The 27,617-nt window shown below is 40.4% G+C and overlaps 2 protein-coding genes across 12 annotated transcripts; both read right to left on the reverse strand.

Annotated features, from left to right (window-relative positions):
• Nucleotides 1–402: 402 nt before the first annotated feature.
• LOC122989789 lies at nucleotides 403–6,148 on the reverse strand. 8 transcript variants are annotated; one of them, XM_044362837.1, is made up of 9 exons: nucleotides 6,045–6,148; nucleotides 4,717–4,903; nucleotides 4,335–4,494; nucleotides 3,952–4,030; nucleotides 3,485–3,859; nucleotides 2,458–2,635; nucleotides 1,458–1,584; nucleotides 1,162–1,289; nucleotides 403–1,010 (listed from the first exon to the last, which is right to left on the reverse strand). In XM_044362837.1, exons 2-8 carry the CDS (start codon nucleotides 4,874–4,876, stop codon nucleotides 1,283–1,285), a joined length of 1,086 nt encoding a protein of 361 aa, XP_044218772.1. In that variant the 5' UTR covers nucleotides 4,877–4,903; nucleotides 6,045–6,148; the 3' UTR covers nucleotides 403–1,010; nucleotides 1,162–1,282. The 8 variants fall into 8 exon arrangements, with proteins under 8 accessions (XP_044218772.1, XP_044218732.1, XP_044218754.1 ...); XM_044362797.1 differs by having other exon boundaries at nucleotides 3,485–3,862; XM_044362819.1 differs by having other exon boundaries at nucleotides 3,485–3,862; nucleotides 4,717–4,883; nucleotides 6,045–6,145.
• A 64-nt stretch (nucleotides 6,149–6,212) lies between these two features.
• fkbp15b (FKBP prolyl isomerase family member 15b) lies at nucleotides 6,213–26,565 on the reverse strand. Of its 4 annotated transcripts, none has more exons than XM_044362879.1 (29): nucleotides 26,400–26,565; nucleotides 23,797–23,900; nucleotides 23,639–23,717; nucleotides 23,318–23,387; nucleotides 23,153–23,227; nucleotides 21,741–21,839; nucleotides 21,365–21,514; nucleotides 21,210–21,278; nucleotides 20,676–20,819; nucleotides 20,346–20,500; nucleotides 20,197–20,245; nucleotides 19,965–20,081; nucleotides 19,459–19,543; nucleotides 19,245–19,357; nucleotides 19,056–19,143; nucleotides 18,813–18,922; nucleotides 18,631–18,729; nucleotides 18,417–18,511; nucleotides 16,654–16,756; nucleotides 13,716–13,887; nucleotides 12,150–12,286; nucleotides 11,821–11,976; nucleotides 11,514–11,666; nucleotides 10,994–11,086; nucleotides 10,592–10,705; nucleotides 10,085–10,192; nucleotides 8,154–8,779; nucleotides 7,282–7,390; nucleotides 6,213–7,085 (listed from the first exon to the last, which is right to left on the reverse strand). In XM_044362879.1, exons 1-29 carry the CDS (start codon nucleotides 26,447–26,449, stop codon nucleotides 7,008–7,010), a joined length of 3,600 nt encoding a protein of 1,199 aa, XP_044218814.1. In that variant the 5' UTR covers nucleotides 26,450–26,565; the 3' UTR covers nucleotides 6,213–7,007. The 4 variants fall into 4 exon arrangements, with proteins under 4 accessions (XP_044218814.1, XP_044218800.1, XP_044218805.1 ...); XM_044362865.1 differs by lacking the exon at nucleotides 26,400–26,565 and adding an exon at nucleotides 24,868–25,314 and having other exon boundaries at nucleotides 19,245–19,345; XM_044362870.1 differs by lacking the exon at nucleotides 26,400–26,565 and adding an exon at nucleotides 24,868–25,314 and having other exon boundaries at nucleotides 19,056–19,125.
• Between the last annotated feature and the right edge of the window lie 1,052 nt (nucleotides 26,566–27,617).

The raw sequence follows: 27,617 nt of genomic DNA on the forward strand, positions 1-27,617 counted from the left end.
TAACATGACTCAGTGTGCTAAAAACAGTTAAAAGTGAGTTAAACCTGGTGCTGGAGCTTAGGTCACAGATCACAACATCATCTGGCAAATGTCTGCAGGAGCAGAGCAAAGCTGAACCGACCAAAGATGGAGGTGAGGGTGACATCATGCTACTGACGCTGCCAGACAGCCAGACACAATATGAAAACCTCCGAACTCCAGTCACTAAACTGCTCATAAGATCAGCATGAAACCAATCCAGAGCAATAACAAGTCAATATGACTAAACACTGTCAATTTGAACCATTAATGTTAATCTCAGTCTCATCTTTCTCTCTGAAGTTCAAACAAACATTATGATTAATACATACTGATGAAGGAACTGTTCACTATTCAGCCTATTCAGTCCAAAATCCACCAGAGAAGGCTGCATGTTTATCTTTATTTACTGTATTATTATTTCACGTTTCAATCATATGATCTTCCCAGTTTCTAGACCCTCTTTCCTGACCCAACAATGGCACTATTTCGTCATGAGGATCACTGACCTAATCTAATTAACATCAAAAACAGCCAATGTTACATTTATCTAAAGTTGACTGAATATATTGCGATTGCCTTCTGAATTAAAACTATGGCGACCAAGTAATTTCATTCCAAAATTTCTTCTGTCGTGGTTGCAAAAAAGATATCACCCCATGTTGTAATCATACTCGTACATACTGAAATCATTTCTATACTGAAAAGTATTTTTCCAGAATGGTCCAGTTTTTAAGTTAACCTGACGTTCAGTGACTCTGTGGTGACACCTGCTGCTGTACAGCCGTGTTCCTAACAGGAACCAGAGGCTGTTGTTATCTCAACATCAGATACCGCTCATTTAATGCTATTACACATTATTTCACCAATGCTCACTTTAATGTCTAATTAGGCATGTTTACAGTCTTCTCTACCTTCTTCTTAAATAGAAGGGATTAGACTGGATGGTGGAGGCAGTAGACATGAAGTTGGCGGGCAGTTGTCTGCTGTTGCTGGAGACAAAGAGAAAGAAAAAATCACAGAAAAAGGTATTATAACCTAGTATCCAGTACTTTAGAGAATGCTCATAGTTCAGAAAGTAGCATGTACTACAAAAAGGGCAGTTTTAATCTTGTACTTTGGCTTAAAACATAACAATTATACTTCTGCTGAGTTGACCGGGTTAGTTCCACAGTACTTGTTAGTTCCAGTGAGCTTTGTTTGGAGTTTGGAGGAGGATCGGCCCCTTTAATACACAGCTTCATATCATTCTGATCATCTGCATCTATAGTCTAGGAAATATATGAAATTGTTACTTGTGACCTGGGCCTTCAGACTCAACAGCAAAGTTTCAAAACAATATCAAAAGGAGTAAAACCAGCTCTTTCAAATGCAACTTTTTTTATTAATAATTCGTTAATACATTTTATGTGAGTTTGCACGGCGGGATCGATACTTACGATTTGTGCAGTGTTCCAGTAACGATATGTTGAAAACCTTCATTTGGAGCCTTCATTCCTCTTAGCTGTACAGTACAGCACTGCCATATCTCATTCATGTAGGCTTTATTTTGGCATTTAGCAGCACCTGTGAACACAAATATCAAACATAAACTATGTTTGGCATAAATCTATCTAATGAGTAAACGACAAACTGTGTCTAAAAAGCCTTGAACATTAAAATGGAGAAAGAGGAACTGATGCAGACGCAACTGTTGAAAGTTTGATCAGCTTTTCAGTACTGCACTTTCTTTTTCTTTTAGCATAAAAAAGTAACGATATGTTGAAAACCTTCATTCCTCTTAGATGTCAGGAACCCAGTACAGCACTGCCATATCTCATTCATGTAGGCTTTATTTTGGCATTTAGCAGCGCCTGTGAACACAAATATCAAACATTAACTATGTTTGGCATAAATCTATCTAATGAGTAAACGACAAACTGTGTCTACAAAGCCTTGAACATTAAATGGAGAAAGAGGAACTGATGCAGACGCTCACTGATAACAACAACAATGTACAAATGAGTAAAAGTACTCGTAGTACTCATTTTTGTAGAAAATCAGTCCCTGTGATTGATATATTAAATAGATTTAATACAGTACATTATGAAGCATCAACTCTTTGGTGGAATTATTGACAACTCAGAGACATCTGAAATATGACACGGAGCCACATCTACGCACTGATTTTACACAAGAGGTCACAAGACAAAAAGGTTGGATACCACATGTTTAATCTGATCATATGTGTTTATGTCAATTTTTTATCTCAGAAGTAACTATCAAATAAAAGGCGGAGTGGAGTAAAAAGTACAATATTTCCCCCTGAAATGTAGTGAAATACAAAACACATAAAATTCTCAAGTAAAAGTTGTACTTAAGTGGACTACCGTTACATTCCACCGCTGCCCTGCTCATCTCGTAGCCCCCTGGTAAATGGAGGTGGTGGTCTGAAGTTACCTGTGGTTGAAGGGCTCTTGGACTGGTAGTATGAGCTCAGTATGGGGGCTGGGTGGAGGCTGTCCGGTACATGGTCCGCCTTGTCCTCTAAAGATGAAGACTCAGCGGCCAGGGTGTGCCTCCTCCACTGGTAAGTTTGTCTCTTCAGACTCTCCCAATCAATCCCATCGATTCCAGCCTGGGCTCACAACGTAGACAGAAAAAAGATTTATATTAAATCCAACGATACCTCATCACACGTTGGCATTAAGCAATCTCAACTGTGGGCTGGAATATTTAATATATCTATAGCTAAATTTGAATCAGCAGTTTTGTCTCAAAAAAATGGTCAAACTGACAACTGCACCAACAGTATCAAGCTGTGCACATACTTGGCATACATCTTGCATGATTTCATATGAGTAATTCATTTGTTTATGAGCTGCTGAGAAAGAATTCATTTCAGCCTTCCTGCACTGAGGCCTGCGTAATCAGGGAAGTACGTGACCAACAACCAGTCTCTACATGAGATGTTGAAAACACTAAATAAACACAGAGCTACAAGCCCAGTAGAAAACTAGAAAGCTATCAGAGTTGGCATCTTTGGAAGCTGATGAAGACTCTCACTTTACAGTTTCTCTTACGCATTTGCAGGCGGTGTTATTGATGGTGAAACACACACATGTACTCGTAGACTTGTGTTATCATGAGCGACTGAGTGAGTGAGACAATCTTCAAACGTCAGCACTTTCAATAACAAGTGTTCCAACTCTCTGAAAGAGAAGCTGAACGGCCAGAGTGACACTGAAGTGATGCTAATGAAACTACACCAGAACAAACCTATACAACAACACTCACTTCTCTTTTTTATCCTTTGTAATTATCTTTCATTTCAGTCTCTACAAAAACTCTAAAAAATAAACAACATTTGTACTTTTCTGAAATGTCAGAGTTGAGTGTTTTTGAGTATTTCCGTTAGAGAGTTGAAGACTTGCGGTCTGCGCCGTACAGAAAAAGATAACCATAAGAGGAAAAACGGGTGTCTAACCTTCATGTCCAGTTTATGTTTGGAGGTGCGGTGCTCATCTCGGGCGTGCCTCTTCTGCATCCCCTCACAGACAGGCTGTAGAACCACCTGTTTTTTCCTGGGGCGGAGGTTCTGGGCTGACCTGGGCGGCTGCTGGTTGCCTTTAGCCTCAGGGGCAGTGACCAGAGTTTGACCCACAAGAACAAGATTGTGACACTGGGGAGCGGCAGGGACCTTCTTTACCTGGAGGTCACTATGTGGGCCTGGCCAGGATCTACCAGGATCTGATGGGTCAGTATCCACCTTCAGCCAACCCTTCCCTTCCTGATTCAACTGGGACTTCAAAGAGGTTTGCTTCAACAGAACCCTTTTCCTTGCCTTGTCCTGTTTGAGTTTCTTCTAAACCAAACAAGAAATTATATGGCTCAATTCAACTGCGCACGTTCACAAGTTAGACATGTTGTCTCGTTAGATGTTTTGTTTTTCACCTTGATTTCAATGGATTTGTTCATCTCAGAAGAGGGAAGGAAAATCAGATTCTTGACATGAAGCTGAGGAGGCTTAACACTGTAATTAAAAAGGCAAATGGGAGGTCAGCGTAGTAGATGACTAAACAGATTTTACTGACCAAAAAACCCTAACGAGAGATGGCATCTAAAAGAAGATGTAGTACCAAACAAAGGTTTGCACAAACAGATTTATTTTATGCTGTTTCACTATATGTTATGTTACATCGTTGCCCGTCAAATTCTTGTCATGTCATGTAGTCCTTCTGTTATCTTGAAAGATATTTTATTTCATTAGTTTCCATCTGTGCTGCACACAGAATCAGCTTCAAATATTTTTAAATTAAAACAAAAAACCAACATACTGTCTTCTTGCTCCCTTCGGTGAAGCCACCCGGCTAATGAGAGCATCGGTAGCAGCTTTTGAGACATTATCTTCACTTTTAAGAGAAAAGACCTCAGTGGACGAGCCAGCGTTAGTCCAGTCTGCTGCGTTAACCACAGTGACAGCTGGAAACCTATCATCTGGTCATAAAGACAGGAAATGATATGACTACAATTACAATATGTATATTTTATTAAAACTACAACAGGAGGCATTTCACTGCCTTTATTTACAGAATATATGTGAACATTAAAATATACGGACAAACTGGAAAGCCCTGAAGAGTGTGAACAGTGTGACGATAAGACATGCCAGCACCTCCGTTAAAAGTAGGGTTAAAGGAGGGTTACAGGTGTGCCTACCATCAGCAGCTGTTGCTGAGGCCCTGCAAGAGGTGAGGGCCTTTAACATGCGAGGTTTGCCTGCATGGATCCGCTGCTCAGCCTCCCAGCAGCAGGTGTGGGAGCACAAAGGCCAGAGACAATGAACTTCATCCAGAGTGGTAGTGGAGAGGCTGCCCATGCCTCAGCTGACAGAGAGACACAAACCCTGAAAGTAATGTTGTATAATAAATCAAGTAACATTTATCATTTATTTTCTACCAAAAGCATTTTACACACAAAAAGTAATTCAAAAGAAGATCAGCATTTCTATCAAGATGTCAGCCAAACACTAAAGAACGTTAACAGCTTTGTTTAGCCCCATACCTGTTGCTCTTTTATATGTACAGCACTTCATGCCTTCAGTTTGATGACACATGATGTTATGGTCTTTTCTGAATTGCTAAATTCAGAATCATAAATCAATCAACTGATCATCACTGAGGTGCTCTCTCAGAATAAGCTACCAGTGGACTAGAGGTCCATTTAAGTTAGGTATCAATAATGTCTGTAAAGATAGGTAGGTAGATATAAGGCAGGTCATCTCCATTATGATGTTGCAGTTCAAAGGTCTTCTGGTTATGTATGTGGACAGAACAGACAACTATTACCATAAATGTGCTTAAAATGAAAGGCATTAAGTTTTTAATATCTTTCTTCCACCTGGAAGACTGAGCCATTAATATTCAGTCCATGTTAGTAGGAATATATCCCACTTGAATGTGTTTCACTTTAAAACACAGTTTTATTCCATCGCTCATCCTGACAGAGTAGCTGTAACTGTCAGAACACCAGGATATGCTGGAAAAGTGAGTTTTCTAGTCTTGTAACTAGGTTATATTTCAACGGCTCTTATGTGAATACATGTACTACAGGCCCGTTTTCAAACCTGCCTTACCTAGGACATAGAAAAAGGGAAACAGCGGATTATAACACTAACCTAGCTAAAATGACGGCAACGTAACGTCTACATATACCTACCATGCCTCTGGTAACACTGATAATGAGCTAGCTTACCCTGACTGTCCTCACCTGACAGAACTTTCTTTCGCCGGAAGCACACCTGATTATAACACAGACGTCTACCTGCGAAGCTAGCTAACTTTTATTGATGACCTATTCTGTAGGTTTTCTATTCGACTTGTGAGCTACAACAATGTTTCACAACAACACTGCATTCTTTTCAGGAAAAAACAAAATTTATAAAATGCAGTTCGTTGAATCTTACATTTAATCCGTTTAAATGTGAATTTAGCTTTCGTCTCATGTAAACTAAAACCTCTAACTGCTATAGTTCAATGATAGCCTACCTTTCATGTGACTGTTGAATGAAATTAAATGTTTAACTCCAGTTTAACGCCAGTTTCCTGCAGTCTGGTGCTGTTCATGGTTGGCGCTTCTGTTGCTTAGCAACAGTGATCCCTTACAAGGGCTCCAGCACCCCCTGCTGGTCTGAGGCATCCACGACATTAAAAACATATTTTACAAACTGTTTAATCAGTATTAATTCATTTCAACATAATATCAACTGACAAACCAACATACTTAATTTGATCATCTAAAGACTGACATTAAATTCAAAACACAGAATTTAAGGACAATTTTATGCACAAGCACCAGGCTGATTTGTTCATGAAATATCTACTATGGGACTAACCTCATAATAAATGCTCGCCTTAACAAAGTTGTGAACTACAGCAGACACAGCAGATTCAACATACACAACAAAACATAAGAGAGAGAGATAAAAGGCCACATTTTTCATGTCATTTATTTCCTGGGATGAATTTCAAGTTAGCAAAATTGTTTAAAAGTTATACTCTTAAAGCAGCAAGCTAATAATTAAAAACCATGTAATGGCATAGTCTGAAACCACTGACAACAGGATAACTGCTGATTCAACAAACTAATCTGCTACAGTGCCATGTAAAAAATTTGGGATTAAATCGTGTCGCCAACAGATATCAAATAATTAATGATAAGCGTTTCTTTAGATTCCTCCGTGAATTACAGGCTTGTATTAATCAACCAGAATCAGAGTTTGGGATTGTAGTTTTGCTCTCCGGGATGCTGTGGTAGCAGCTGTGAGCCAGCAGGGCAGTGCAGAGGTGAAGAGCCGGGCTGTCTGACTGCTCTGTCAAATCAAGTTCATCAGCAGAGGCTTCTCTCATCATCTTCACTGCTGCACTGGACAGCAACAGCTGGTAAAGCACCACACGCCTGTTTTTAGTGTCGATCATTTAGACACAGAAATGAAATATTCCGGTTGCATCTCAGTTCAGCCAGTCTAGATCCTCCTCTTCCTCATCATCACCAAACAGTGGAGCTGGTGGTGGACGCCCCTTCAAGCTCTGGACAAACAAACAAGAGATGAAAACAATGTTGTGTTGATGGATTTAACTAGTACACAACTATTTATCATTTTTGTGCAGTATAATGTGGTGCTAAACTGACTTAGCATTGAGACAAAACACAAGGGAAGGGTCGGGGTCAGGGGGGTGAATCAAATCTGAGAGTTTAGACTAAACTCTACAGATCCTTCCTTACCAGCTCATCCTCCTCTTCCTCCTCGCTGGGCGGTGCGGGGGGTTTGGCAGGAGTTGTGCTCTGGAAAAATGGCTCCTCTCCATTTTCCTCACCCATTCCCCCAGTCAGACTGAGAGAATAGCAGAAGGGGGGGGGGGACAGCGAGACAGTGAGGCAGAGAGAGAAAGGAGGGAAAACGGGGATCAAGCAAGCAAGAAACAACAGGTCAGACAGGTGGTTAGTTAGCAGGAATACATGCATATTACAGAACGGGGGACAAACATGTTAGATATTTGGTCGAGTTAAAGGAAGTTTGGTCAACAAAACTGTGTTTTGCAAGATTAGTTCATGCTTCACCTTCCAACATGTGAAGGGAGATTCTTATTGATTCCCAGAAGTACATAGAAATATGGTTCAATTCAACAAATAGCTACAACCAGCACATACTTTATATTATTTTTTTGTTTCCAATGCATACAAGAGGTTATGTGATTTCAAACTGCGTACTACAAACTGGCAATAAATCCATCCAGAAGCTTTCAGAAGTACATATTTGGAAAAAAACAAAGCTTGGTGAGGTTGTTGATGTAGAATTACTGCTGACGAGGCATGTTCTCTCTACCTGACTGAGTCACACAATGTGGAAAATGACAAAATGTGGAAAATGTTTTATAGCTTTGTTTGGAAGCCTAAAGTAGTTGTAGTGTTGACTTCCTGTTCCACCTGAACACTGGAACAATACCAGTGATGTTGCATCACATCCATTCAACCAGTTACTTTACTGGAATCAGAAGCCAAACTTTGTTCAGACTGACCACTGAGAAGGTTTTACTGCCACAGTGCTGGTCAAACAATAATCTGTTATATTAGAAAGTGTTCACGCTAGCGCTCACCTCGTGTCCTCTCCTGCACTGCTCTGAAGTGCATTTGGTGGTGGAGGTGGGTGAGCAGGGGGTCCGAAGGGTTTCTGAGGAGCAGAATTTGTTTCTTCTTGATGCTCTCCATTATTCACACTCTCCTTATCCACTTCATTTCCTTCTGACTCCTTTTGAGTTTCCTGTCTGACCTCAGCTGGTGAACTCACATGAGGTCCATCCTCTGGAGCTGCAGACTGACTGCTGTCTTTTTTCTCTGTAGATGTTTGAGGAACAGAGCGTTCTCCCTGCTCCTGCTGTACTTCTGACTCTGTGGATGAAACTGGATCTGTCGCCTCTACAGCTTCAGACTGCTTTTGTGTCTCTAAATCAGTAACCGTTTCCGTCTCCTTCACCACTGCTACTTCCTGATGCGCACGGGCCTCGCTGAGCTGGTGAGACTTTGATTCGGCCTCGTGCTCTTCCTCCTTTTCTTCCTCTCTCACTCCTCTCTCTCCATTCACATGTACATTCTGTGGAGATTTCTCCTCTTTTTGTTTCGCATCGTCACTTTCTGCTTCCTCCTCTTCCTCTGCTGACTCGACCTTCTTACTTGGTCTCGGTGAGGATCTTTCTGTGCCGCTGAGCAGCTGCAGAGTTACATTCTAGAAAAAAAAAAAAATATCCATATGATTACAGAGAGGTCAGCAAAACACGTGCTTCAAAGTCTTCAAATCAAATTATGACAGATACTGATAGCAGAGGTAATATACAACTGTCAACTGCCTGTAAGACTGGCTCTACAGCTGACAGTTAGACACTAGATAACCAACATTTTTGAAGGCATAGATCGAGCATAAAGCCGTGTTATCTCCACTGACAAACGTGCAGTAGAAGGTGTGAGGACTCTGTGACTTCCAGTGTGACACTCAGGATGTCACTTCATCAAATTTCTGCCAGGTGACATTTGCCACAATCAAGTGTAAGAGCTTTTATTGTGAAGGTCAAACTTGACGATCTTGCTAGGAGCGAGAACAGCTCAGTAAAGAAGCAGCAGGAAACATAAGCTACATGTTGTCCTCATCTGGAGTGACGATGACTCACACTTCACTATCTGGCAGTCTGATGGGAAAAAAAAAAAATATCAAGGTTTTGGTGAATGCCAGGAGAACACTGCCTGTCTGAATGCAGAGTATCAAACGAGTTATGATGTTTAAGGGCTGTTCTGCATGAATTTGACTTATTTGTCGGTCAAGAATTTGGGAAAGACTCCTCAGGATCTCTAGCATACCGAACAGGTGAGTACTCTGCGTGCGTACTCTGGGAAAGTAGTTAGACAATGGGTCTCCCATGACTCTACGAGATGCAGTGTGCTTCTCTGTGCACAAACTGACAAATGTTTCTGTTCAGGTGTGACCTCTGTTTCTATTTATTCTTCCAAAACACGATTAAAAGCCTCACTACCTCATTAGGAAAGAAACGAGAGAAAATAGTAAGGGAGAGAGAGCGAGGGGCGGAACCGAACAGAACCCAAAACAACTTCACTGGGTGTGGTTTTCATTGTGACTGTTCTCAGCAACACTTAGGAAGTGGCCACACAGATGTTATTTATTGTATTTACTGCCATTGTCCACAGTGACAGGATCTGCTGGGGTCCCAGGTGTACACTCTCTGGCTGCCTTTCAATTTCAATTCAGTTTCAACTAAAGGAAATCTTAACGCTGCAGCGTACAATGATATCTCAGCACTTTAGGAAAGGCCATCTACTGTATAATGCTCTTGTGGCTCAATGGGAGAAAACCCTGCAGCAAGATTAATGCCCGTGGTTTTTAATGACATGTTCGACAATCAATCATGTTCAAAACAATCATCTGGCTGCTATGTTTGGCATACTTTCAGAGATGCAGTGTATAAGCAGAGGATATGCATTTTCATCTCCATGACTTTGTGCGCTATGCGAAAGCACTTACCTTAATGGTGCTAACAATCACCCCCAGCACAGCCTGGCCACTGTAAGATTCACCGAGGTCAAACTCCCCTCGCAGAGAATGAAACACACCGTTCATCACACGCTTCACCTGCAGGTACACAACAATAAACTGTTAACGAGGACAGCTGACTGTTATCTTCCTGTTTCCTAACACCTGTCGCAAGAAGGCAAAACCAAAGAATTCAGGTAAAAGCCACCAATGTGATGTTCCATTGTGTCTCCTCCTCGTGCAGCAGGCATCCAGTACTCTTTCTCTAATTATGTTTTTTTGATTGAAAATTATACACTCAAAAGGAAAATTTACTGCACCACAGTTGCACTGATTTGCATGTGGCTTGTACGTTGTAACATCCTGTTTGTTGGTGGTGAAATTCAAGCACTCAGCGGTCCTTTACTGACATCTGGAGGTGATATTTAGACTCTTTGACTTTCACAAAATGATGCACCCTCACCTCATTATTTCATTTGTGCATGTGTGATTTTTCACCTCTGCTGCAGTATCTCCTGAGTTCTCTTGCTCTGTCAGTTTGTTCTCCAGTTCAGCCACTCTTCTCTCCAGTTTCTCCCTTACAGCTGCTGCTTGCTGCTCCAGGGCTGTGTACTTAAAGAGAACAACAGCTTGAGTGTGTGTGCGTGTGTGTGTGTGTGTGTGTGTGTGTGTGTGTGTGTGTGTGTGTGTGTGTGTGTGTATATATATATACACAAATAGCAGCAAATATAAGTCATTCAGTAAATCTCTCCTGACTTATGAATGGCACTTGTGTATGTAAACATGATGTCGTAAAGAATTCCTTTAAAGTGACATCCCTGACAAATGCATTCCTCGCCAATGATGACTATTTAATCTAATTAAATCACATGCTGACTGACAACTAGTCATCCATCTTACTTTTTCCTGAAGCGCCCGCAGCTCCTCAGTCTGTCCCTGGTGTTGCAGCAAACTCTGTTCTTCTGAATCTCTTGACTGCTTGAGAACCGTAAACTGTTGAGAGAGACCAGAATGAAGGCATTCAAACATCATGTGTTCACACGTTACATCACACTATATAACAAATGATATCCTGATATCCTGACTTTTAGTCCTTAGTATTAGTCCAAGTCCAAAAACACTGGATCCTACATGTCCCATAATGCAACCGATATTTTTGTTATACTCTTCACGCCTCGTAAACACTCAGGTCTGTACATCCACATTTTGAATGATGACATCATCAGGGTTATTGTCTTAGGCTTAACAAAGCTCCTCCAGAGCCAGAGAAGACATCATACAGCTGTTTTCACAACCTCAACACTAGTAAAGAGGATCTCTGATTTTACACAGAAAGGTCTTGCATAAAATCAGAGTTCCTCTTTAAGTCAACAACCGATTGGGCAGTTGAGCTCAGACAGTGAGTTTGTGTCTAGCTTGCCTTTTCCTGTAGCTGGGTGATCTTCTCCTGCAGAGCGTCTCTCTGCTCCGTCAGCTCAGCCACCTCTCTGCCATGTTGCTCTTTAGCCGAGGCCAACACCTGCTCACACTTCCCCTTCCACTCCTCCTCCAGCTCCGCCTGCAGCTGACACAACTGCGACACATTACAAAGCAATGTTAGAAATGTAACAGCTTAACACTTCCATACACGATCTTGTGAGACTGATGACAAGTTATTAAAGCATCATATGATCAATAATATCCCTTCAGTATATTCATTTCTTCACAGGCTCTTCATTGGATCCCACCTGTTCAGACGCGGCGTTGTCAGTGCTGGTTCTGGCTTTGCGAAGCTGAACTCTGAGGTTGTCCAGCTCCTGCTGGTTGCTCCTACGGAGCTCTTCCACCTCCTCGTCCCGACGCTGACGCTCAGCCTGCCACTTCCTCTTCCTCTCCGAAAGCGTCTGAAAGGGAGGGGAACCACAGAAAAACCTAATTGAGTCTGAACTGCTCTTTAACACATTATCAGTGTTTCCAACATTTTTTTTTTTTTTTTATCGTATCCATGGTGACATCTATGCAGGGTGCCATTTGTGAAAAAAGAGAGCGCAAGGACATACATATGAAGGGTACTCACTCGTTCCAGGCTCTCTTTATCAGTCTTCAGGTCCTGCACTTCCTCCTCCGTGTTGTTGACTCTCAGCTCCATCTCTTTGCGTTGTTGCTTCTCTGAGCGGTACTGAGTCTGAGCTCTCTCTGCTGCCTCCTTCAGCTCTGAAATACATACACACACACACACAGCAGTCTCAGTCAGTGTATAACATTCTTAGATTTCACTTGGATTTACTTTTTCTTTTCTGTTCCAGGACTGGTACATGCATCTCAGAGCTTGATTTGATTACTTATAAATTGACACAAGTCTGCATCTTTCAGTTCTTCAGAGCTGGTTTAAAGGTAATCAGGAGCTGTTGTCAGACCAACATGTACTTAAGCTCTTGTTAAATGGGAAGTTTATTCACTTCTCTTAATCATATTCAGGTCATTCCCTGTCACATCAGACAGAAACCATGAGAGTGGTTTCAGCACCGTCTCACATTTTGTTCAAAGTTTGTCTTTGTAATGTTTGGGCCCCAAAACTAAGGCCTTCAAATATTTTTCAATTCCAAGGTTTTTTCTATTTTTTTGCCCCTTGATATCTTTTAGCTTTTACACTCTCAAAAACGCCTTATCTAGGAGGCCATTTTTGGTCATTAATATCTTGAAAAATATTATTCATAGCCTCACCAAACTTTGTAGGATGGAAGACAAACATGCTCTCAGTATGACTGGAGAGTCATATTGAGGGCATTATAAACCCTTTTTTTTTTTTGCACATATATGGTATCAATTGTTATTTTCTTCTTCAAATACAATCTTTTATTAATTTTGTGCCAATATTTAGGATCTCTACCATGGATGGAAATGAACATATTAAGAATAAAACGAAGGAACGTGGGGCAGCTAGAAGGAACACGAAAGTGTCCGTGGAAACTGCTTGACGTATGGTTATAAAGGGTACAAATACGGAAAATTGATGGATGGATAATTTAACCAAATACAAAATAATCAATTTATGTTTTTTTTTTTTAAGCTGACACTGGACTATTATGAGTCGACGAGCTTCTTTGCTTCTGTGGTGAGCAGTAGTGACAGTGTTTGCTACAGGTCCACAAACAGCTTCCTGCAGTACAATCTACTGTCTCACCTGTAGTTTACAGTGTATGACATCTACCAACAACTAATAACTAATGTTACTGTCTACCATCTGTCTGAAAATTGAATTTAAGACTGTTTAATCCCTGCAGATACCCTGGTGGAACCAAGCAAACCAACTGTCAGTGTCAGTTGGTTTGCTTGTTGAAGAGAAGTTTTAGAGAGGCGTTCGTTCAATTTGGAAGCTGTAGTTTGTGCTACTGTCGAACTGCCTTGCAATATACTGAGATATGATACAATCTTTTAGATTTAATATTAGAATACATCAAAATCTACTGTACATCCTCCAAAATGATCACAAAGCTTGAACGCTTCTCTAAAACAGCTGAACATTAGAGCCTTCATGAAGGTAGGATTCACTGCAGGACTGTCCTATTAAACTGCATTAGTTAGCTAAAATACTCCATTTTCTGCAGTTTTCCAAACAAATGCAAACTTCATCAACACAAACCTTCCAGCTGTGTTTGCAGGGCGGCGATACGTTGGCAGTGGCTCTCACTGTCCTGCAGCGCCGAGTTCAGTTTAGTCTGCAGCTCCACAGCCTTCTGCTGATGTGCAGAAGCTTCAAGCTGTAGCTGAGACAACCGGGCAGTGGACGAAGCCAGATCCTCCGTCAGACGGACCTGATGGAGACGCAGGGGGGGGGGGGGGACAGAGGGGATGGGTGAGAGGGGGGAGATGTACTGGTGGCTGTTTAAAGTAAAAACCCAGGCCACATAGAGACAGTGGAACAAGGCGGTGACAGCCTGGATGAGTGGTTTACTGGTGCTAGTGGAGTAACCTGTGGGAGAGAACTGGTGGGTGAATGATGACTGATGGAAAAGAGACAGAAGGGAAAAAAGAAGAAAGAAAAGTTAGTTAAAATGTTAGTGAAGTATGATATAAACAGGATGATTCAGATCTGGGGTCAAACAGTAGCTCAACATGTAAGTCAGAGGAATATTAATTATTAAATATATAGATTTAGAGTGTTCTGTGACTTTAGGGGTGGAAATGATCATTTACTGGCTCTGACTTATCTGTTGTGCTCCTAGGAAATAATTACATAATGCTTTAAAGCAGAGAAAGCAGGTTTATCCCTCGTGAGTTGAAAGTGAGAACAACAAATGTTTGCTCAAGACTAAAACAAGATTTGTGATGCAGTGAAGCTGCTGATTTGGAAAAAAAAAAAAACAAAAAAAAAAACTGCTGACTTTGAGAGTGCTCAGACGCTTTCATTTTGTCATTCCTTTCTTTTTTTTGCAGATACTCTTTGACCACAGACTGATAGCAGTACACAGAAAAAACAGGCTCACCTGGCCGGAGCTCAGGTCCTGAGGCAGTGCATGCTGAGAAGAGAGAGCAGTAAATGCTAGATTTTCCACAGAGAGCAGTTGGCAAAGAGTGGAGCAGTTATCATCAGCATTGGAAATGTCACAGAAAACAGTAAATGATTAGAAATAAATACCAAACCAAGTAGAGGATGTATGTGTTTTCAAGTGTAATACTGAAGTGAAAATCTCACTGTGAAAGATGGATTCAAACAGGAGATAATGATGCTCTTTAGTTTTTTTAATCAAATTTACCACTTATCTCTCAGACAGACCGGTACAACGGTTATGTTAATGTTATAACTATTCAAATTTGAAAGCTGGAATGTATCAGTCTCCCATCTTTAGTCAAAACCAAATGCACTGTCTGGAGGTCAATCATATGGAGCCGTAATGCAAGAATTTGATTTTGACTGAAATGTATCCAACATTAAAGAAATGATCATTTCACTAAAACACATTTCCCTCCAGTCACTCATGATGGAAATGTTGGAATCATCCAAACCTACAAATACTGTCGGGGAGAGAAGTCTGTCAGTGTGACAAAGACTCAGCAGACTTGTGAACAACCACAGTACAAGACATGTAAGTTATGTATAGACTGATAAATGAATCTGCACTTTTTTTGACATAATAAGTGCCTCTGTGGTGTTGGACTTTGTGGGCCGTTCTTCTTTGTGTATTTCAATTCTTTCTATTTGTTCTTTTAGAACTTTTGCTTTTTATGCATGTAAATGACTTCTCTTCTACTGTTTGCAAACTTGCTTCCCTCAAATTGCCCCCTTGAGGGTCAAATTAAGTATTTTGAATTGAAACTCAAGCCAGCTGTGTTGTGTTAGTAGCAGCCTGCAGCTACATTTTGCACATTTTTTTGTATTTATTAACCTTGTGGAGAAGGATGGATAGGCGGTGGGGAAAATGTCAAGAGAAAAACTTAAACAAAGAATAGCGAAACATAAAAAAGGACCACATGGAAATAAATGCATCCAAGCAGTTGCGGCACATTTCATGGAAATAAATCATCACAAATCACATCTTCCTTTAAATATACAGACATGAGAAGCTATGTTTGTCACAGAGAGAGGGAGGGGAGGGGGAGGATGAGGGGGAGGTGTTCAGGATCTCTAAATTGGGAATTAGACTCGAAGCCATGTTTACTGGATTATATTTGTTCTCAAATAAAAAGAAAAATCAACTGCAGATGGATTATTATGAAATTAGTTATTCATAAATGTCAGATAATGGAAGTGACTTGAGTGCACTGTTTTCAAAGATTAGCTTGAATAAAGAGGCTGAAAGAATACAGAATGTGTTTGCTTTAATTGAAAAATGGATACTCAACTTTTCAACTGTGAGTAATTCGTATATAGTAAATTTTGAAGAATGGGTTCATTATGATAAAATTCAAATAAGATACTGTTCATAAAACACATCACATCAGCAGAGAAAGAAAGCTGTCGATCTCTTTTCATTCCTTACAGAGCTGGGTAACAAGGGATGCTCCATGAGTTTGTCAGCCAGCTGACCATCCTCACACACCGACACCCAACTATGAACAGTCTCCATATCTCATGGAGCGTCTGGAACAGAGGAAAGTCGTCCTAACTGCACACAGATGCAAATCCTGGTCCTGCTTTCATCCCTGAGCTGGAACTCCTTGAACATTCCTCACTGAGAAAACAGCTTCTGACTAACTGTTACATCATTTGAGTTCAGTACAGGAGTTTCCCGCAGATGGTGATGGGAGGATATGCTGTCTATGCATCTTCCATGGAAGGCAGGATGTCACCAACTTATTACAAGGCATTTAATTAAAAGGCAGTGAGGTTGTCTCTATGGTCGCCACAGAAAGCAAAGTAATCACAACTTTGGCACTTTATGACAAGTAGAAAAGCAAAACAATGCAAAAATGATCACAAACGACTATCTTTTGCAGTGCGTTCTGTAAGTTTTACCAAAGAGTAATAACATGCCTGTTATAGTGTCATAGTGAGGATCTGAGAAAAAGACACAAAGGGAACAGAGATCGATCCACAGTACCGGCTGCCCGCCGTTTTATCAGCAGGGAGAAACACTCACCTTGTCCTGCTCGGCCTGCAGCAGTCTGGCCTGATTCTGTTCACTGGAGGATTTGAGGGAGTCGTTCCTCTGCTCCAGAAGCAGGTTGCTCTGCTCCATGTACCTGGACCACCACAACACCACCACGTTAGGTCCACCTCAAACACATTTCACTTTAAAACTTTCCTCAGACTTTCTTTTAGCTACTCGAGTACATTTTGAAATGTTGTCACTGTTAGCCCCTCCAGATCATATAGTATAATTGATAATGTAGTATACTACTAGTGTATAACTTGATTCCTTTTTGCACATGACAGTGTCGACACCAGTAAAACAGGTTCTCACTTCCTGCTAGATAGTATCTCCACTGGTTTTGGCCCCTGATGCTCCACTGTGGTAGGGAAGTGTTCTACTCAGTTAACCGCATCTCTGGTTAATTGTGTCATATCAGCTCCACATGGCTCCTCCCAGTTTACACACAGTGATCTCCATCACAGCACACCTGTCCTCTGTAACAGAACTCAAGCTGGTTCCTACACTGTACATCAAAGAAGTCCAAATCAGCTTGAAGAAGCTTGATTCTGCACCTTCCATGTTCTCCTCAGATGATTTGCATTATTGTATATTAAATAGCTCTCTAGTAAGAGATTTTATATTAGTGATTTTATTTCTCAATACGATCATCTTCTGTTTCTTACTGAATGTCGGCTCTTATCCACTGCCTCGGTGACACTTCTCCCCCAGACTAGAGCTTCTTATTTTCAGAATAGCGACCATCTTTTCTAACTCATTCACCTGCACTGAATGCACTTTTGGACTTTTCCTTACAGTCAAGAAGAAATAACCATCTCATGTTATTGTCATCTATAAAAGTTTTACTGTTGAAGCTTCCAAACTACCTCACATCTCTTCTCTCATTTAAATCTAGTGATTACAGCACACGATCCAGTAACTACTTAACCTTAGATATCCCTCGTGTTTTCACTAATGTTGGCAGAACTAGTTTCACCTTTTAAATGGAATGAACTGCAAACTGCCCTCAAACTTACACTCCCCTCGGACATTTTAAAGCTTTATTATCTGACGTTTTTATGATTCTTGTAACTGTTTTTATGAATTCCTTGTTTATTGTGTAGTTGTCTCGCTTCTGTCTGCTGATTGTGTTCTTGTTCTCAGGTCTCTCCTGGAATATAGATCTTAATCTCAATAAGACTTCCTGATTAAATAAAGATTAAATAAACATTTCTCAACCTTTGAATATTTAGCTATGGTTATTATTGCATTAACCATTTATATACAATTCTAATTTTCTATCTAGGTTTTCTGAATTATTGTCAGTTGCTCTTGTCAGATATGATGATTTGAACTTGCATATAAATGACTGTTCAGATTGTAGAGCAGTGGAATTTATGGATCTTGTTTCTAGTCTTGACTTTAACCAACATGTGAAGGATGGAAATACTCTGGTCTCCTGGTCATTCCTTCAGTTAACAAACAAACAGCTGGTTTATCTCTGGAAGGGCCTTTCATTACATGTTAAAAAAACAAATTCAGTTGAAACCATTAAATCAAGACTGAAAAGATACCTTTATTCACTTCATTAGAACTTAGTTCACCTTTTTAACACTGATGTTTTTAATGTAGTTGTTTTATTTTGCTTGCTGTATGGTTTTTCCTGTGTATTATCTTTAATTGTAAAGTGTATAGGGACCATGCTACATGGTGATTCTGCACTTTAAATAAAATGGACTGATTGATAGATAATGTGACATTTGTTGGCTCACCTCTGGTTCTGGTTAATGAGTTCGCCGATCTTGCGGTTTTGCTCCTCAATACGAGAGCTTTTCTCAAAGACTTCCTTCTTTAAACATTCATTCTCCTGAAAACACACACAGCAGTCAGAACAGTTTGATTCAACGTGATGAAACAGCAGCACATCCAAAGACGTGATTAGAAAACCTAAAAGAGTTGAGGACAAAACACAAGGCAACAATGTACCTGGATGATTCTTTGGATGTTGTGCATGATCATGGAGGTTTCCATCGACATACTAGGAACACTCATGGAGAGACTTCCCTGCCTTTGAAGGTCGTCTATCTGTTAGAGCAGAAAACAAACATGACTGTATCTCCTTTCAATTTAAGCCACTTCATGAACCGTCTTGGATGCTGAGTTTATACCTTTGAGGCCAGCTGATCCACTTTATCTGCTACTTTTCCCACAGATAACCGGATCTCTGTATTGTGCTGCCGGGCCTCGGTCATCAAGAAGGAAGTCACATCGCTGGAGCCTGAAGAAAGCCAACAGTTTTACCACTTAATTGCAAAACAAACTACTTCCCATTCTTTAAAACATTACATAAACCTCACTCTCTTCTGATTTGATCATAATGGCTTTGTTATTATTGAACTGAGCAGTCTTACCCATGTAGGGGACAGTTTGTGCAGGGTACACCTGGCCAACAGGCTGCAGCTGAGTTGGAGCCACAGAGGTCTGTGTGTAGGAGTAAGGCTATGAAACAACATAATACACTGATATAATACCACATTTTTCCTCTTTTCTTATAATGACCTATTAATGGTAAATTGGTACAACATGCAGTGAGATCTAACCTGAAAGGCGTGGGTGTTGCCTGGCAACCCAGGCTGTGGGGCAACAGCGGTCATGACAGGAAGTAAGGCAGAAGGTGGAGCAGCTTGAGGATGGGGATGTACTGCAGGAGAAACTACAGAATGTAACAGATCAGTATATCATGATAAGAATTTGTGTTCTTTGTCATCCTTAGCTGCAGGGACAATGCATACAAGTGGACAAACATTACATTACCATGTGCTGAACCTGGAGCAGCAGCAGAGATCTGCACTGGAGACGGAGCAGCAGGCTGATCCTTCGCTCTGCCACCACTGGTGTCCTGCAGAGAAATCACACAGTGGCAGAAACTCAGCAGCAGCTCGGTACTGCACTTCCATAAAGTTCAGGGATTGTCAAGAGACAAATGATGGTCAGATCAGTGCAGCAGAGGCTGAGATATCCTAACTTTAAGCCAGTAAAATATGGGTCAAGCTCCAAAAACAGTAGATCCTACACTTCCCATGATGCAACTCAGCAGCATCTTTCATTGGACCGCCCCTGTCTGGTAAATGCCCACATCTCTCTAACTTCTAATAAACGCTTTGTAACGCAAGCTTCCTATTAAAAAGGTTCAATTCATCGTTGGTTTGGGTCTGCACATTAGATTTACTGACATTAAGAAAAATGTAGGATATTGTTAGTCCTATTCTTTAACATCTATGGGTTAAAAAAAGCTTCATCGTAGGATTGTGTGGACCCACCTCCAGCTCAGAGTCACTGGATTCCGGCTGGCTCGCCACTCCCGTCAGGAAGGGCAACATGGGCTGACCCATCTTCGCCATGCGAGAGATGAGCTTGGCCTTTGTGGCGTCTGGATTCTGAAGTTTAAAAAAGGTTTGAACACTTTCCATCAATACAGCTTCCCAACAACAGAATACAACAGATATGTTTATATTAAGAAGCGCTTCATTGATCAGGAGCGCGGGAACTTACTGCCAGCTGTTCACTGAGAGAGTTCGACTTTGCACGAAGCGGTGGGTCCCTGGGGGAAAAAAAAACAGAAGAGAAAGAAGAAGACAAATCAGCTTAGGTGACAAAGAGTTATAATGCTGTTAACCCTTTTCCTGAGGTTGAGGTCTCACCCTGGTCTGCCTGGGCCCGAGACAGTCATCTGTACTGGGGGCTCTGGAGCCAGATTCTCCATGCTGGGGGCTGGGGACGGAGCTGGGGAGGGAGCAGCTGAGTCTCTGGAGCTGGCACTGGCCCGATCAGACCCACTGTCCTTGGAAAACTTCACCTAAAAGCACAAAACAAACAGATGAGAGGAGGGAACCCGATCTGCAAAAACCCTTCATATCCAAGAGAATACGCTCTTGTAATCCTGTGACTTTAGGATGATCATGCATGTCAGAAAATGTAAAGATACAAGTATAAATGAGGGAAGGAGGTAGAAAACGTCCAGAGGATTTTACCCGTCGAAGCTCTGCTTCAAAAATAAGAGTGCTGTTAGCCGGGACGCGGTCGGGGATTCCCTTGGATCCATAGGCAAGGTTGGGTGGGATAATAACGAGACGACGGCCAGCCTTCTTCATCCCCAGCATCCCTTCCTCCCATCCCTACTCACACAGAGAATGTAGTGAAATGTGTTCACTGTTGATCTGCAGGTAACACAGACTTTTTAAATGCCTCAACCTGTTTGATCATCATATTTACAAATGAATGATAACTCACATTTGGGGTTCTTTTGCTGTTAAATATCAGCTGAATGCACCAAAATGTTATCGCCAAAATGTCTTGACGTTATTGATATCACAGTATTTTTTAAAGAAATATTGAGATATTTGATTTCAGCACCACCCTAATAAAACATGTAGCAGCATGTCTGGATACAGAACATACAAACACCAAACAAATTTTAAAAAAAAAATCAATTAGCTATAAAAAGGAATAAACATAAAAAATATAGTGATTGTGTTAAAAGGAGTTTTTTGTACAGTCTGTGTTACCTTAATCACTTTTCCAGCTCCAATTTTCAGTCGTAGCAGCTTGTCTTTGTTCTGGTTGGAGTCAAAGATCTGAAAAGAAATTTAAGATTGAATGAGTCGAGCACCGTCTTCATCTAGAAGACCCACAAGAACTGGAGACGGTGGAGGTTCGTCACCTGTCCGATGGTGTGGTTCTGCAGGAGCCAGCCTGTGTACACCACCTCCAGAGAGTCTCCGTTCTCCACAGCCTGGCCCTCCCCGAGACTCAGCTCCTGAACCACCACCGTATCCAAGGAGGTGGCGCTGTTCACTTTCCCCAAACATACCTGATGCAAATAAAGGGAAAGAGGTCATTATCTAATAAACATAATCAATCTGGTGAAAGCTTAAAAGCAGTGCAGTCCAGACTGATAAAGAGTTCCTGCAGATCAATCCTGATACTTGTGGACCTTTGTGTTGTCAGTACAAACAGTCTGTTTGCTCAGTCGCTCACACTGTTGCTCAAACAATCACCGACATCTTTAGTCGTGGCTCTCCTCCTGTGTCATTTACCTCTTTGCAGAAGTCTGATGAAGCTTTCTCTGATTCAAACATCAGGGACCAGTTCTGCCTCTGGTCATCATAAAAAGTGCAGTAATTGTTTGGTTGTACCTGCAGGAAAGAAAGAACCCGTCAGGAACACAGAATCTACAAAACGTCAGCAGCAAGTTGTGAACTTTGATACACTGCTCTTGTTTTTGTGTTTGCATAGACTGATATGCACAGACTTTTTAATGTAATCAGTTTTTTAAAAAAATCCATAACACTATTAGAAATTGATTCATTCAATTTAAATTTAGATAATGCAATCAAAAAATAAAGATAAGATTGTCTAATCTGCCTGTATTTCAAGTTCCTCATACTGTTTTTAATGAACTAATAATCACATTTTAAAATGAATTCACAAAACTAAGTTAAAAAGGGTTTTTCTCTTTACATTTACTCATGTATCTTATCATTTATCGAGTGAATATTGGACTTACATTAAGCAGGTATACACAGACATGACTCTAAATGAAAGCTAGCTTTGCTCTGTGTCTGCTGGATGTGTTAAGACACAACTGTTTGCTAATTGATGAGGTCTTTTCAGCTTGTTCAGCTGCCTCAAAGTGGCTAAAAAACAATGAATACTGCTTTAAAAAACTCAATATAAAAAACTAATTCAACAGATTAGATTTGCCAATAATCAAAGTTCCTTATTTTGAGAATGAATGATTAGTTGATAAGATAAAAATGAATCCTCACAATTATTTTTGTAAAGGCTATTTACTAATGTGTCTGATGATATGAAGAGCTGCAGTATTCATTTGTGTCTTGCCATAGAGTTTCATATTTCATATTTTTGCTTTATTTTAAAGATGTGTGTTTAAATGAGGTCCAACCCTCACCATGGAAACAGGAGTTCTGATTCGCCAACTGTAGTGTATTTGTGGGGTGATGTCATAGTTGTCCAATCAGAGTTCAACCAATTTATAACAGCTTTCTAACACACATCAGCTTAATAAATGATAAGAATTAACACAGTCCATAATTATTCTGGTGCCACAGACAATGTATGATGGTGGAGAGACATAAATATACAGAAAAACAAAGAGTAACGCACCTAAAAACTTGAAAACAGAATTTGAAATTTGAAATTTTTAAAATGTGCTTGTGAAAGGTTCCTACATATTTACAAAAAAAACATTTATTGACTTTTGTCATTTGTTTTTACAGAAGTATGTACCGTCTATTAACAAGCAGCATTATTGTGGTGATTATTTGTAACAAAAGAAACTTTTTAAGCCCTAAAAATCTAACTGTGTTTCCACACACTGACTGATTTCTCAAACATATGTCAGTATGAAGTGAGATGTTCCTTTAATGCATCAGAATATCTGTCTCTCAGTATGTATGCATGTTACATCCTTTATGTCTCTGCTCACCGTGAAAATGAAGCCGATGTGAATCTTGGCAGCGGTCACTTGTTTCTGCTGGCTCAAGTATAGAAGCAGCTTGTACTGCAGGAAAAAAAAAGAGGTGCATTATTCATAAAAATCTAAAGTCAGACCAATAATCTCAAATGAGTGACCAATTACTAAAGCTCCAACCTCTTTTGTTGTGTGGTTGCCCAGAACGGCTGCTCCCAGCTTTCCCTGCTTCACATACTGTCCGTTAATACTGTGAGACACAACGGCAGGAAAGTGTTTCATTGACTTGATCATTAGGTTTGAATGGTCATGCACTTTTGTTCTGAAGATTTCTAAAAATGTTTCTTGCTAGTAAATAGTTGCAGCTGACAGACTTTGCTTAGAAATGAATTGAAACTTGCAATCAAAGTTTATAGGCTGCAAATCAAAAGCTGTAAATTCTCAGATGCAATTCAAAGCAACACTGAAATGCTTTTCAAACATTAAAAGCAGAGTATTCACTATCTGAAGGCTTGGACCGCTGTGGCCATTAACACTGCAGGAGCTCCAGGTGGTGCAGCGGGTTTCTGGGTAGCTGGTGCTGTAAACAGACGAGAGACAATTCAGCATCCACGTCGTGGCACAACTTTAACTTCCTGATCCTGTTCTGATGCTCTTACCTGGATTTGAGCTCTTTCTGGGCTGTTTGGGCGCCGTGTACTGGAACGACTCGTTCCCCTGACTGGCTTCTTGGTCTAGTCCGAACAGGGAAGCCAACTTGGCCCTGCAAAGAGAGCAAGTGTAAAGATCATGGAGATAGACTCATGTTTGCCATGAAATGTACAGTCAACTGTATAATCTACTGAGGTTTGTTCCACTCTGCGGTTACACTCATAGGATGAAATATGTCGGCGTCTGACTGTGCAGTCAAGCCCGTTCCTACTCACAAGGGCAAAGCTGCTCATACCAGTCTTTCATCTTCATTTGGGGGATTTCAGGAGTTACTGTAGCTGCAGCTTAACCCACATGAAGGTTTACAAGTCAAGTAGCTGCACAATGGGCTACATTATGTGTGTTCTAGCTCCAAAAACTTGCTAAAAAAGTCAAAAGCAACAATTCTAGAGCAGCATCTGACAATTGTCGTCATTATCGATTAATCTGGCAATTTTTCTTATTAATCGCTGAACGATTTAGTCTTAAAATGTCAGAAAGTGCTTAAAAAATAAAAACACATCATGATTTCCCAAAGCAACGTCTTAAAAGTGTTTTTTTGTCCAACCAAAAGTCCAAAACCCAAAGAGTGAAAGATCATCATTAGACAAAAAAAATAACTTACAGTTCACTTTCTAGCTTGTTCTTGAACTTTCAACCATATCTCATGGTCTTCCTGAAAGGATTACATTTGCTCATTTGTCGTCACGGAGCTATATAACAACTTCTATGACACCTGGAATCAGCAGTTTAACAAACTTAACTCAAGGTCCACTTACTAACTTTTTTTTATATACGATTCCACATCTCATGATCTTCCTCACTGAATAAAGTTTGCTCTGTTGTCATGCAGCTACATGACAACATCCACGACAACAACGGAGTTAGGCTACATGCCACACACCATGACAAGCTCTCAAACTTGAACTGCTGAGGAGGAGGATCATGAGATGCAGCTGAAAGCAACAAAAACAGACAGTTTCATGACAATTTCCATCCAGTTGACGCCCCAGAAGAAGGCACAGCAGACCCTTACTGACCCCTGGAACTCCTTCCACAGGTAGTCATTGGTATCTCCTAGAACAGACATGTTGAAAGCCTTGAGGCCCTCATCTCCGATGGTAAGGAACTGGGATGAGGAGGGGCAGCCTGTTTGCATGTGTGAGCTAAAAATCCTTCTAGCGGTGTACGTTCCAACTTTTCTGTCCTCGGCTACCCCGATCTCTCGTCCCCCGGGTGCGGTCACACCGCCGTGGTAGATTCAACAGCATAGCAGAAAAAGCAGCAGAAACTGCGGAGCTCCGGTTCAGTGCTGAGGCTCCACTGAGCAGAGATGGGCTGTGGCAGAAGCCTTTCACCTTACTCTTCTAACAAGCAGCATGTGAGAGGAATTAGCCACCATGAACACTCCCTCCCTCTAGAACAGGCGCTCCACAGGCCGCCTATTCCCTCCAGCTCATACACACAGTGCTGCTATCACACAATGCTCTCACAGTGCCAGAGAGCACAACACAACTGTCACTCTGATAATGTGGCAAAGCTGGGACTGAATGCCTTATAATTGAGAGGCAGGGTTTATTAATAGTGAGTGAGTCTGAGTTTGGATTCCTGCAACATCACAACAATCTCCATTTTAAGTGGCCCTCACTAGCAAAATGCAAATAAAGCTAGAAACTGTATAACTAGAACTGTTTGATATGCTTTCTGACCATCTTTGAGCACATCTCGCTTGCTCTAAAACAATGCAATTTCATTATAGGTGATAAATAGCACACCAGAGTTTATAAAATGTCATTTCACAACATTAAGTTACTGTCTGCTAAACAGGAACCAGCCAGTTCAGTGGACAGAATATGGATGTGAGATCAGATTTCATAAAGACACAGCAGAGGTCGCTGGAGACATGAAGGCATGTGATAAGAGCAGAGATATGAAATCTGTGGATGTCAATTTTAATTTGAAACTTTATAGTTGGTAACTCGCATTGTGAAAACAGGATTCTTTGTTTGATTGATTGATATCATTTGTTTGGATTTATCTATGTGCGTTCTTTTGTAACGCTGTTACAGAGTAAGGACCGAATAAATTCAATTAATTAAAAGTTAAAGTAAAAAATTAAATAAAAAATAAATTAAATTAAAAGCGTTCCGCTCTGTCTCCAGATATCTGGCAGTGTAAGGTAATGTTAGTTCACTCTGTCACTTTCTAATTCAACATAAACATGCTTATTGAATTTATATGGAGTATTATTAGTTAGCTTTGCTGCCCATGTCTTATTGGTAGAAGGATTATGGAAATAACACTAATATTTTAAAAATATTTAATGAAAATATCTGCTTGCTGGTGAATATTAGAGAACAGCTTAGAAAGAATCGCCTCGACTTTACGTTGTTTTCTAAAAGGTATTTCCCACAAACAAGGCAGAAATAAACAGACAGATTTTCAATGAAATCTGGTCCATACTGCAGAATCATACATGTCTTGTTGTAATTTCATCCATGATAAGAATAGCCCAAAGGCTAGTTAGCTCGCAGGCTAACAGCATTAGCTTAGTGAGGGGAAATAAACTCACCCTCCTGTGGGAGACAAGAAGTCTCCGTCTTCATCGTCTCCGCCGAACATCTTTTGAGTTAGAAGCCTCTTTTTATAATATAAGACATATACTGAAATGAGTTAGCTATTTTTACATGACTACTTTGATGAACTGTGACTTCCTCTTCCTGTTTGTGGTGGAGTCAGCTGACTCTCCACCTGATCGGAAATCAGTTAGTCCTTGCTACCACTAGAGGGCGCCAAAGACTGTTACAAAAATGTTTCATATTCAAGCATGGAGCCATGTATTCAAGATACATACAGTATATATCATATTTAATATATATATATAACACATCCATGTTCAAGACCCTCCAAACACAGTTGCTTTTAACAGGATCAGACATGACTTCCCTTTCAATTGGTTGATACATTCAAGATGGTAACAGGACAAAGAGTAAAAGTAATAATAATAAAAATAAATAAAATAATGAATCATATAAAAACTTAACAGAAAAGGTAGGCAATACAATCAGATGTCTTAAAAAGAATCCTTGGAGTATACTAACTGTATGTGCACATGTCTTATTGTTTGTAAGTTGGATAGACTCAAAATACTTTCTAAATTCAATCATGAAAAGTTCAAAGGATGGGCGAGACCTTGAGAACTTGGATTTATGGATATGAAATTTTCTCAGCATATAACAGGACTGTGTCCTGAGGATGAAGGCAGAACAAGGTCATCATGAGTTGAAAGTGCTGCTCAGTCATCAAGTATGCACACTGGCTGTCATGGGATGCTGCCCTTAAGTCAACCCTGACCTTTGACCTCGCAGGAGGACTTAGAGACTATATTCTTAATATAGAATCAATAATGAATGGCTGGTTATGCAGGCGTAAGTGGGTAGGGTGAAAACAAAAAAAAACAAAGTTGTCCTAGAGGTAAATTATATTGGAACTGATGCAGATCCACATCAAGGACATTCAATTTAAAATCTCACATACTGTATAATTAACTCAGTGAAATCTACAGTATGATCTCTAGATATGTGAAGGTAGACTTCTGCTAAATTTGTGTAAATGCTGATAAAACATCATTTATTCTTACAGTGTAAAATAATGATCATGTTTTTGATGCCACTAATGTTACTCACTACTTTACACTTACATTATTTGTTACTATGACAAATGAGTAACAAGTCTCTAGAATATCAAAATGTAAGAAACACATTTCACAAATGTAAATGTTTCCAGAGGG

This window comes from Thunnus albacares, chromosome 2, assembly GCF_914725855.1.
Source record: "Thunnus albacares chromosome 2, fThuAlb1.1, whole genome shotgun sequence".
Taxonomy (NCBI): domain Eukaryota; kingdom Metazoa; phylum Chordata; class Actinopteri; order Scombriformes; family Scombridae; genus Thunnus; species Thunnus albacares.